This window comes from Grammomys surdaster, unplaced genomic scaffold, assembly GCF_004785775.1.
Source record: "Grammomys surdaster isolate TR1022 unplaced genomic scaffold, NIH_TR_1.0 67, whole genome shotgun sequence".
Classification (NCBI taxonomy): Eukaryota; Metazoa; Chordata; class Mammalia; order Rodentia; family Muridae; genus Grammomys; species Grammomys surdaster.
In genome coordinates, this window is record NW_021604569.1 from 8,419,847 (window position 1) to 8,432,735 (window position 12,889).

At 38.1% G+C, this 12,889-nt stretch overlaps 1 protein-coding gene across 2 annotated transcripts in view; it reads right to left on the bottom strand.

Annotated features, from left to right (window-relative positions):
* Wdpcp (WD repeat containing planar cell polarity effector) overlaps nt 1-12,889 on the bottom strand; it is a 292,940-nt gene that overhangs the window by 158,986 nt on the left and 121,065 nt on the right. Inside the window, exon 9 of one of the 2 annotated variants that reach the window (XM_028778483.1) lies at nt 12,025-12,144. In XM_028778483.1, coding sequence (XP_028634316.1) covers nt 12,025-12,144 — 120 coding nt within the window. Of the gene's footprint in view, nt 1-12,024; nt 12,217-12,889 lie in introns of both variants that reach the window. The other variant, XM_028778475.1, reaches the window with a different exon arrangement.

Genomic DNA, 12,889 nt, shown 5'->3' on the forward strand with positions numbered 1-12,889 from the left:
CACTGAGGCCAAACAAAGCAGTCCTCTGTTACATATGTGGTGGGGCCATGGACCAACCCGTGTATACTCTTTGGTTGGTGGCTTAGACTCTGGGAATCTGAGGGGTCTGGTTGGTTGATATTGTTGTTCTTCCTATGGGGTTGCAATCCCCTTCAGCTCCTCCAGTTCTTCCTCTAACTCTTCCATAGGGGTCCCAGGGCTCAGTCCAACTGTGGCTGTGAGTATCTACATCTGTCTCAGTCACCAGGTTATATTCTAACCCTATCTCCATAAATGTTTTCTATCGTCAACCAGTGAGTATGCTATGATATGTAGTCTTCTGTTTTAGGTAGTCATATGTCCTCATTTTTATTATAAGCTGAAAACACAACTATGTTGTGGTTTTCACATGGTTCTGTATCTGTGAAGACACAAACACTGTGCTAATGGTAAGCTCACCATAACTGTTTTAAAGCTATAAATATAATGCAAGTAAAACACTGCAGCACTAGTTGAAATATACCTCTAGAACACTGAAGGTCTTTTAATGGACCCCTTTGGGCACACTGGATATTTTAAACTAAAGGAAACTGGAGATACTAAAGGCTATGAGATATTGAGGAAAACATGAACTCACAGCAAGACGGCCTCAATAAAAGGGCCCAATAGGATGGCAGCAGTCTCCAAGTTTCAAGGTAAGGTCAGGATTCAAGGGTAAGGGTTCAGGGATCAGAGGCTAGGACTCAGGTTTCCAAGGTTTTGTTTGTTTGGTTGGTTGGTTGTTTAGTTGTTTGGTTTTTGTTTTTATTGGTGGTGGTGGTTAGTTAGTATTGGGGTTTTGTTTTTTTGTTTTGTTTGTCTCTACCAGTTTGTGAGACCCTCTCTGATAGGACTCAGGTCATGCTTTGCTACTATTGTTGATATCCACTTAAGGGAAAAAGATGTTTTGCATAGTATAACTAAGAATACCACTGGCTTGGGTGTAGCTTGACAGTGAAGGACTTGCCTAGAATCAATGAAAGCCCAGGTTTGATCCCCACATTACAAAACAAAACAAAAAACAAAACAGAAACGAAAGCCCCACAAAAGTCTAAAAGATAAACAAAACAAACAAAAACAACACTTGAGATACATAAGCTTCGGTTTCAAAGTATTGTGATACATTTAAGATTTATTTTCTTTCTAACTTTTGTGTGTATAGTGGTGGGGGGACTATGTACATGTGTGGAGCTCAAGTCCCAGGCTACCTGTGAGCCTGGGACTGGACTGTAGCCCTCCCTCTGTGGGAGCAGCACCAGCTTTCAATGGCTGAGCTAACTCTCCAACCCTGGACCATGCTACACTTCATACACATCTCGATGCTACAAAATGGGTGCCATAAATTTATATTTTGGGGATAAGAACTATAATGGTCAGAGAGATGGGATATTGATAACCTACAGTCTCGGCAGGACACCCTGTGATCAGAGGAAGAGAATGAGATTCACAGCATCAATAACCTTCAGTATGGGGGAGGAGTCCCCAGAAAGGGAAGAAGAAAGAGGTAAAGAGGGATGCATGTGCTGACTGTCCTGCCAGTCCTGCATTCTAAGAGCCATTGTGCACAGTATGACAACAGAAATTTGAAAGAAGGCCTAGTAGATGGTTGTGCTTAAGGATGCTTCATTCTTAGGTCAATTAAATTGTTCTAAAAATAGTGTACTCTTGAAATGTAAATGGTAAATTATCTTTAAAATAAAACTGCCCCCTCAAAACAAAACTTACACAAATATAAGCTAATACTGCCCATCTACCACTATTTGCTACTATAGTATTTTGGACTCTTTTGACAAAATTACGTAAAGAACAGACAGAGGTGTGTTTATAACTCTCAGAATGATCTGCTAACATGAATAGCCAAAATACATGTTTGTTAAAAAGTATTTTATCTACTTGGGTGCAGCATTTGATCCTAATTGAACCCAACCATCCCTCCAAGGTCAGCACAGGGCAGAGAAGCAGCACTTTGGCCCTGCTCGAGTCCTAAGTCCTGGGCAAGTTCACCTCCTACATCTCTAGTTTCCTCTTCAGAAAAGGTTGTATTCACATATGTTGTAGGATTGCTGCAGAATTAAAAATGACAACTGAGATGCGAGGGACAGAAGCACCCTTAATAGTCACTTTTACTGTGGCCCTGAAAAGCAAGCCCAGTTCCTTTAGCAAGGTCTGCAGGCAGCAGAAGGGCGCTGATCACTGAATAAGGTCTGTATGTCTTCGTTAGGACTTATAGTTGATACTTAAGTACACGTGGAAGAATGTCTACATACAGAGAAAACACGGATTGGAAGCTGACACTCAGTGCGTCTCATCGATTTATGAGACTTAGCACTGTACTTGGTGTACGGCAATGGCTCAATAAGTCATTGAATACATTTTAAATAAGATAAAATTACTGAGGGATAAAAAGAAAAGACTCAAAATTTGGTAAGTCAGAAAAAAGTATGAAAATCCAAGACAATGTTCTCTGCCTTCCCATGAAGACAAAAACTCAACAAGGGAGGAACATGAAGAAAGCAGGAGAAAACTATCTGTAATTTTTCCTTTGAGAGGGAAGTTTGATTTGATTTATTTTAAATGGTCAATGCCAACAAGAGACGTCAGACGTCAGAGGTAGCCAGTGGGGGAGACTTCCATTCCAAAAGAGGGCTGAGCATGGCCCAATAGTTATGTGCGTGTGTTTGTGCCTGTGTGTACATTAAAACTGTATAGTAGAAAATGTTAAAAATGTAAACATTCAGGCTAAGAAATAGCAGAAGAGGGCTGCAGAGATGGCTCAGTGGTTAAGAGCAGTGACTCTTCTGGAGGTCCTGAGTTCGATTCCCAGCAACCACATGGTGGCTCACAACCATCTGCAATGGAGTCTGATGCCCTCTTCTGGTGTGTTTGAAGAGAGCAATGGTGAATATATAAAATAAATAAATAAATAAATAAATAAATAAATCTTAAAAAAAGAAAGAAAGAAAGAAAATACAGAAGAAACAACCAGGTGAGTTTCTAAAATCTCCTAAAGAAAATGGTTTTAGCCAAGTTTAAATCAGTCTGCTTTCAGTTAAACCATTGGAAGGTTCATTATGGTGAACCTTCATTTTCATTTTTTTAAAGGAAGCTGACTTTGTCAGAGAATGGTGGCACAAATATATAATCCCAGATTTTGGTAGGGAGAAGCAGCAATGTCAGGAGTTGAAAGTCATTCTTCAGCTACAAAGCAAGTTCCTAGGGAATTCTGAAGGCACTACACACACACACACACACACACACACACACACACACACACACACAAAATCTGAAAATAATTAGATAAAATTCACCCAAGAATAGTGCAGGAAAAGAAAGCCATATTGTTGGGAGCCGACTCTTAGCCGAAAGCAGCTATCATCTTTGCAGCCATCTCAGGCCATATACCCTGACAAGAGACTTGTTTTCAACAGCCCACAACAGCTGAGCACACTCTGATAAACATCTTGTTTTTCTCACATATCTTGTTTTGCTGTTTAGTGCCGCCAGCTGCAAGGTACACGTGATATCCACACTGCTAGGTGCACGTGGTCTCCTCACAGCTAGCTAGGTGCACGTGATCTCCACGCTGCAAGGCACATGACGTAGTGCCTTCAGCTGTGCTTGTCCACGAGGGCAAGGCACGTGGTAAAGGGTATAAATACCCAGGATTTCCTTCCAATGAATGAGACTTGAGAGACTTGATCAGACTCCCTGTCTTGTCTCCATTCTTCGCGTCTCCGTCTCCACTCTCTCTCTTGCTAGGCCCTGACCCGCGGACCGGAGCAGCAGAACGGGCCGGTACAAAGTGGCTCCCCGAACGTGAGGCAACTCGGGTGGCTACAAAGTGGCGCCTCAACGTTGGAGCTCCAGTAAGCGGGATACAGTGAAGGACACAGCGGGAATTGGAAGCGTGCATCCTCACTCCTGCGCTGGAGACCCTGCTGACTGACCCGAACAGGTTGCTACACATATCAGTCAGTATGACTGATGACCATTCAAGAAGGATAGCTTCACACTCAGAAAGAACAAAAAGCAGAAAAGAAATCATAGTGAGTTAGAGGCTGGCGCAAGTCTTCAAGTTTCATGTTCAGCTAGAGAGGGTATCTCTCATGAATCTTTTAAAAGTCACCCAAAATGCAAATCAGGAAAATTATTTAAAGAGAGGCCTCTTCTGGCACTGAAGCCTTCACCAGTAGGTAAACAGGTTACTTAAAAGATTATGCAGCAGCCAGAAGTTCTTAGCTTATCACTAGGATTTATTCCGAAATCTACATTCTCTCCATCACTTTGCAGAATTTTTAGGAACAGAAGATAAAAAGTACATTTTATTTTTACTTCTTTTTATGAAACATTCAACACACACATAAAAGTAGAGAGAAAAATATGTGAAAAACAGCTTTAGGAAATACTATCTTTTTGCCTCAATTTTAAAAATAAAATATCACATATAAGTTGAAGCCTGCCAGGCCCCATTTCCTTCTATCCCACCCCAGAGGCAACATTGTTATGAATGTGGTATTTATCCTTATGTATGTTATTATTCATCAGTCTAGAATAGCCATATAGAACATCAAATCACTCTGTTTTATAGGTTTGCATAAATGTTATTAAACTGTTTCATACTGTAATTTCATTTTGCTCAATTTATCCTTCTGAAATTTAAGAAAGTCTCACAAATATAGTTTAGTCTTCTATATAGCATTCCACCCTTTGAATGTACCATAAAATATATTTTTTGTTTGCCTGATTTAAGCTGGTGTGTGTCTGTCTGTCTGTCTGTCTGTCTGTGTCTCTGTGTGTGTTATCAGGGAAAGAACATAGGGTATCCCATTGTTTAGCAAGCATTCCACCACTGAGTTATGTTTATAGCCTATTATTTAAATTTTTACGTAGGATCTCATTCAGTTGTTCAGCATGTATTGAACTTGTGGTCCTCTTTCCTCAGACACTAGACTAGTTGAAATTACAGGCAGCCCTGGGTCTGTATTCATTACTTTCATAGCCCCCCCCCCCCACAAAGAACACAAAAAATATTTCCACAGGAAGCAAGCATATTTTTAAAATCTTACTAAATAAAAATATAATACAGGCTACTTTAGAGTTTCTATAGCTGTGATAAACACCATGACCAAAAGCATCTTGGGGAAGAAATGGTTTATTTCATCTAAAAACTTATGAGTCAGGACAGAAAACCAAGGTGGATACCTGAAGGCAGACACTGATGCAGGGGCTATGAAGGAGTGTTGCTTACTGGCTTGATCAGCCTGCTTTCTCATATACCCCAGGTCCATATTATCCACAATTAGCTGGACCCTTCCATAACAGTCACTAACTAAGAAATACCCTACAGACTTGCTTGCAGGTTAATCTTATGGAAGCACTTTCTCAATTAAGATTCTTCCTTGCAAGATATGTCTAGGTTTGTGTCAAATTGACAAAGACCAGCACACAGGCTTAGGGAGAAACAGTCCCTTTTTCATATTAGTTAATGGCTATAATCCTGAGGTACATGATGAGATACCTAGAACCTGATGAAAAACATCTACTTGTTTCAACATTTAATTCATCAACTGTATATTAAAACAAAATATAGTATTTGTTTTCATATATAGCATGCTTAATATATGTTGAATTCTGTTACTATTTCTCCTGTGCTTCCTTATTGCTAAACTTGAAAGAACAACAGATATTAAGTTGTTTCTAGTTCTTTCTTACTACTGAAAATGATGCTATTATACCTACTAACAGTCTGTGTGAGGTTCCTTATACACATGGACTGGCTTTCCACGGTGTCAGAGACTCACCTCTAATTGTTTCAGTTATGTCCATGTTGTTCTGTATCACAATCTACTAACTTCTACAAGTAGCAGCAAATGAGAGTTCCCTATGGCTCTACATATCCAATCAAATATAGCATCTAAAGAAAATGTGAGATTTGGGCCAGCAATACAGCTCAGTGGGTAAAGGCACTTTCCAATAAGCCTGATGACCTATGTTTGATCCCCTGAAGCCACATGATGAAAGGAAAAATGACACCCACAAGTTTTCCCCTGAACTCCACATGTGTACTGTGGTACATACACACAGGTGCACACGCACGTGCGCACACACACACAGGTATACACACACATTCAGGCACATACACACAGGCATGCACATATACACATACCATACATAAACAATTAAAAGTAAAAAAATACTCTGGAAAGAAATAGTAGCATTTGGTCCCTATTTTTAACATTTTCTAATTCTGACATTTGTATACAGATGAATGTATAAATGCTAATAAGCATTTAAAAGGCTTAGAAATATAAACATGTCTACCAGGAAGCATGAATATTCTTTCATCCATACTTATTGGCATGGGTAAGCTATAATCTTACATGTTTGTATTAATATAGTCTTCCAATCTACAAAACTACTTTTTATAGTAGTCAATACAATATATCAAAGACTTACTTCATCAAAGAATAGGCAAATGCTTAATGGAATAGAATAGAAAGCCAATGATTTTCAACAAAAAGCAAAGGCAAACCAATGAAGAAAGCAATCTTTTCAACAAACAGTTCCCAATAGCTATACATACAAATAAAAACACATAGACCCAAACATAGACACTTAACACAGAGTAGGTGCTAATGAAAAGTTTTATCATATATCCCTAATCTTGAAAGTAGCAGCAATGGTACCTTAATTTTTTAATCTCTTTAAATCTCCACATACTGCAGACAATTCTTTTAGATAGCAAAGCAAAATACCCATGAACAGTAGATTAAAATTTTAAAAGAGATAATTACGTTCAACAAATATATCATAATAATTTAGGCTATTTAAAATGAGAGAAACGAGCAAAATGGCCTCAACAATTAAAATCCTAGTGGTGACATTAGGGTGGTTACCTTGACAAGACATGTGTGAGATAAAATATAGAAAATAAGAAATTATGGGATCTAACTCATTCGCTGAATTCTTGTACTGGGAGTTTGGGTATCAACATAGAAATGTAGCAGTAATACAGAAGAATTAAATGTAAGAACTCTGTAGTATTGAGCTAGCAGTATCAATATGGATATACTATTACTAAGTATACAAATACTGCTCCTAAAGAAATGTAGATGATGACCAACCCAGAAACAACAAGCTAATGTCTCTCTTTCATGACTTAGACTAAAAAATATCATTTTACTTTTAAAAAGTAGTGTCTTGGAGAAATGGCTGATTCTAGCCTAGGCATATGTACAAAATGAGTGTGATCTACCCACACACCAAACAGCAGGGAATCCACCAAGATTGCTGCGATCATAACAAGAGAGGACAATTTGAAGATGCTTTTGCTAGAAAGAAAATGGAGTAACCTAATCTTCTAAAAGATATAGTTATAATTTATGAACATAAAATAGAGTGTTTGAATCTATGAATTAATAATGCTATTTTAAAAATTAAAATCAAACATCTTCATTATGGCTGATAGAGGTGTCATTTTACAAAAGAGTCCCAATAATTAATGAAAATAAAATTAATTATAAAATTACCATGAATCCATGACCCTTGGAACTAAACATCAATAGCTAACATCAAAAAACAGAAACAGCTATGAAAGCAAATGAGCCTGATGCTAAAAGAACAACTACTCCAGAGATTCCCACCAAAGCTATAAACTCAGAGAACTGTGGGAGGGCAGAGAAACGTGTTAAAGGGTGCCACACAGATACAAACAAGACCTAGTCCACGGACACTAGAGTTGCAGCAGAAACCTTTTAAGAAAAGAAACAGACTAGTGGAAACTTGTAGATTAAGATACACCCTGGAATGCTCTAAGTGAATATAATGCTTTGTTTTCTGGGAATGTACACACAGATGGTAAAGACCATATAAGCAAATAACAAAGTGGATGAAGCTGATGGCAACCATTCCCTTGGGGAAAAGAGTTGCAGTTAAAACTGATACAGCACAGGACAGAGCTCACGGGGAGGCTGATTCCAAGGGTGTTTGGCTTGTAATAGCTAATTATGCTATGCATTAATTTTGTGGTTTGCTTTATATGCATTATATTTTGTGATAAATATATATTAAGCCAGTATTTAAAAAAACATACAAAGCTCACATTCTATAAAACAGAATATACCTAACTAAAAGCTAACACAGTTGCACCTTGTCCATAGTGTTCATAAATATTCTGGCTTTTTTTCTGGATTCCTTGCCAAATTGTACTGCACTAATAGTCAGACATATAAATCCTTTCCCATCAGTTACTGTTCTTTAAAAAAGAGTCTCAAAACAGTGCTTCATTCATATGAGACAGTGGATATGGCAGTGTGCCTGTGCACAGTGAAGGCAGAGGCAAGACAACTGGGAGCTCGAGGACACCCTGGATACATGAGTAGTTTCAACCAAGCAAATAACAAACACAAACAAAAAAACATCTTATAAGAAGAAAAATATGTTTGTGAGGTTTTATTTATCTAGATCTAACAAGTCCTAGATGGCGTAGCTCTGTGTATGTGTCCGTAGTTATTTTGGTGAGCAAAGTCATGCGGTCTCTCAATAGATATTTTGATGTGAGCACATAACAAAAGCTACAACAGCTGCATAAACGTAAAAGGGAAGAATGAGCTGTCATGACGTTCTTGTCAAAGTGAACAGTAAGACAGAAGAAAACAATAAAAACTTCTCAAAATAAAGTAAAAGGGTAAAAAGAAATGTAAATGAAAATGTTTCCATATAACGTGATAATCCATACATAACCTGCTAAAACATGTTTATACATGTATGTACAAGCTCATGGATGTGTGCACATGTATACGTATTGGTATGTCCGGGGAGGCGTTAGATCTGCTAGGTGTTACTCCTCAGAACATCCACCTTGCTTTTTTGGGACAGGGTCTCTAATGAGGAGCTGGTGTTTGGTAGTCTAGGTTAGGCTGGCTGCTCAGAGAGCCTTGGGGACCCTGTGTCTCCAGCTCCCCAGTGTGAGGCTCACACCTGGCTCTTTACTTGGCCTTGCAAATCAAACTAAGATCCTTGGGCTGAACTGCAACCGAATCATCTCCAAGCCCAGAAAATGAGCTCTTAATGAATTTGCTGATAAAAATTCCTTTTTCTACGTTACTTATCATATATCTTTTTCAAAAGCATCATTTTCTTAGATTACATAATTCCTCTTGCTCTGTGCTTCTAATTAAGATAAACAATATTTGTTTAGAACTTTGTGGTGTGAAATTGGACCAGGCATTTTCTAATACCCATAAAATAAATTTTAAAATGTTTTCCCTCAGAAGACAGATAATTTGGTCACAGAGCGCTGATTTCTGCTTCCTTTGTTTTCTTACTTTTTAGCAGCTTGGTAAGCCAATTTTCTACTTAGACTCTCTGTTACAACTCTCATTTGCTGCAGTATGTGGGCTTTATCCTTTCCATGGTCTGTTATGCAAAAAAGATGGCTTCCGCTTTCATTTTTTTAAGTTTGCTGTAAAGCAGTGGGTCTCAACTTGGATGTACACGAGATCACCTAGGGAACCCGAAACAGATTACTGATGCCCCCTCCTGACCGGAGTCTGATGGAAGTCTTCTGGTGGCCCAGTCTCAAAAGCTCTGCAGGCGACTGTAATGTATTACCAGGATATGAACTACTGTTCTAGGATTCTGCCACTGTCAAAATAAAAGCTTTTTACCTTTTTTGATGAAGCCTTCGTGAAAAATACATTTTAAAAAATCTACAGTTTAACAGATTCAAAAATTATCAATTTATTCTCTATGAAGATTCTTTTCTCTTTTGAGTTATAACTTTAGGACATAAGAATATATTGTCTTATTATTCTGGTTATAATCAGAGTTAAAGTCTGTTGCTGTCAGTAGAAGGACATTGAAGGAACAGTCCTGACTATTACAACTTTAGCCACTGGCGGCTTTAGTTCATGACATGCTAAAAATGTTCCAGTTAAAGATTATGTTTTCATACAAAGGAAAATAATTATTTCCCCCCTAAAAAACATTTAGCTTTTGTATAGTGAAATTCACAAGAGTTTCTGGAAAAAAATTAAAAAATTTTTTGAACAGATGAATTTTGATAGACAATTTAAAGGACCATATCCTAAAACAAAAGCCCTTGCCAGGAAAATAAATTGAATATAATGAAATATTAGAAGCGAAAGAGAGTATATTAAGCTATAAGTGGTTCAAAATCATGTGTGGGCTTAGGGCATGGCTCCGTGGTAGAATGTCTGCACCCAGCATGGAAGGCTCCAGACTAGATGATTCCCAGTAGCTCCAAAAGTGATCTTCACATATCATATACAAATTTATAAAAACCAATACAGATGCTTTTATAAAGTGGTTGCTTTAATCTTACTCTCTATAAGCAGTCAGTCACTCCCTATGGCTCCTACTATAGCTAACATACTTTCTACCTGTAGCAAACTAACACTCTCATGTGCTTATTTCCATATTTGTCTCTTCTTGGTAAAATACTAAGATCCTTGCAGACAAGACAGTTTCTTATTCCTGTCATCAGGAATGAAACACGGTGCTTAAGCAAGATCATGCTTAAAGCTGCTGGCTACTTCAGGCAGAAACACCACAGTAACTGGAAATGGGAAAACTGAGTAAGTAAGTAAATTCATTTGGCCAGAGCATAGATTTATATAAGAAGGCAACACTGGAAAGGCTGGTCAAAACCAATTTTGATCAAGCTGAGTTTGAGTTCACCATATACTAAAAAGCTGAGTAAATATGGCCAAAACAGATCTGTGTTTTAGTACCCATACCTGTACACATTAGAGCCACTAGCAGCCTGGGGTGAACTTATCTGGTTCAAATTTACTATCTTAAAAATAAGAAAACTAAAGCCAGTTAGACTATTACCTACCCAAAGCCAGAACAGAGAACTTGGAAAGCTTACTGCAGAAGAACTGGGAAAAGTCCAGTTCTTAAAGAACATATTAGATACGTGTGTGTACTAGGACCCTTCAATATTAAAAGGCAGCCTAAAGCTGGACATGGTAACACATGCCTTCAAACTCAACACTCAAGAAGCTGAGGCAGGACAGTCAGGAGCTTACTGCTATCTTCTTACTATCTATAGGCTACATTTAAAGACCAGCCAACCAACCAACCAGACAACCTGTCTCCAAAATAAATGAAACTCAAAGTTTATGTAAGTGGAAAAAAGAGAAAGCACAGACCTACTCATTTTATCCTAGAACATGGATTTTGAGAAATACTTCTTAAAGTCTGAAAAGTTTAGAGGAAAATATTGGAAAAGACTTGTTTTACCCAGCTAAAACTAAATTTTTAAAGGGAGAGAACTCTTTCTAATTATAAAAAATCCCAGAAGTTTGTGTGTATATGGGTACAAAATGAAAACACACACACGTTCATCTATGTGATATTTGAAAGACCACAGCACTGTGAGGGACAGATAGAGTGAAAACACTGATGTGACCTTGGACACGGTCCTTCCAGGGCTCCCATGGGACGGAAGACCCTGGATGAGAGGCTGTTCTGCAGCCAGCCTTCCCTGCAGCTTCTCGCCTCCTGACAGTGCGGCTTCACAGAGGCGTTCACACATGAGGAATCTGACTCATGGTTGTTAAGGTGAATGCAAGCATAGCTTTTTCGGGCATGACATCCTCGGTAAACAACAGTTGAAGTTTGTTGTCTGTAAGTGTTGCTATCATGCATAGACTTTTCATCAACTTAACTCTACTTTACAAATGAACTATAACTTGAGTAAGTTAGTAACTCAAGTGGAAAGTGAGGCAGCGCCAGGGCCAGCACTTGAACCTATACGCCTATGCTCTCAGTCACTACACTGCTTCAGCCCTAGAGCTGTCTGCTTATGCTCAAGTTAGGATACATTTAGGATCTCATTTTATATTCAATTTCCTTTTTGAGTATTTGAAAATATAAAATATAGGTTTGAAATGAATTCACATACATTTCAGGAAGAAAAACCAGTAATACTATTTTATTTTCCCTTCATTAAAATGTATGTATTTGTTTTCGATTTACCTCCAGTCCTCCTTGAGTAAAACCCAGAAGCAACATGTTGGCTCTGTCCTTCTCAGAAGAAATCGGAGTCCAAGGCCAAGCATCATCACTGACCAGTGGCCACCAGCAAACAACCAGATCCTGAGTGGAGTTGATAGCTAAGTGACGATCTATTGTCCTGTTGGCTGGGCCAGGTATGTCATAATAGGAAATCTAGTGGTTATCAGACAAACAAAACATATGGAAATGTTTCTTTTAAAGGATGCAAAATCATTTATTTCAAAAGAAAAATCAAAGCATCTGTAAATGTAATATACTCAAGTAAATATGCATCTTCAACATGTGCTTACGAGGGTGTCAGAATTTACCAAATTCTTTTGACACATATATAAAAAAGACATATGTTCAAATTCTCCCAATTTTTAGCAGAGGAAAGGAAAAAGAGAAATATGAGTTAGGGAGGAACTAGATCTAGCAATTCCAATCAATACCAAAATGTACAGTCATGGTTGCTTGACAGCATCGACCTACACACAGGGTTTAGGATCAACTGTATTAAATGACACGTTCAGTACTGCTGACCAAGACTGTCTGACTACTGTTTAAGACATAAGATATTAACAGTGTCTGACAACAATAAAAGGAAAAGCAACTCGAGGCAAATATCTCTTAAAAGAATATGAGAAGTATACACACACATTCTGCATAAAAGGGATAAGCCATGGCGTTGTGCATGAAAGTTTATGCAGCTTCTGAGAATTACACTTCTCTTTCTTAGGAAGGATTTGTCGAATTTATTATTCAAACTATGTTATTTTGGAACATGGTTATTTGAAAACATAAGCACGGCACCATCTGGGTGACACATGCCAAGGAAATATAGATT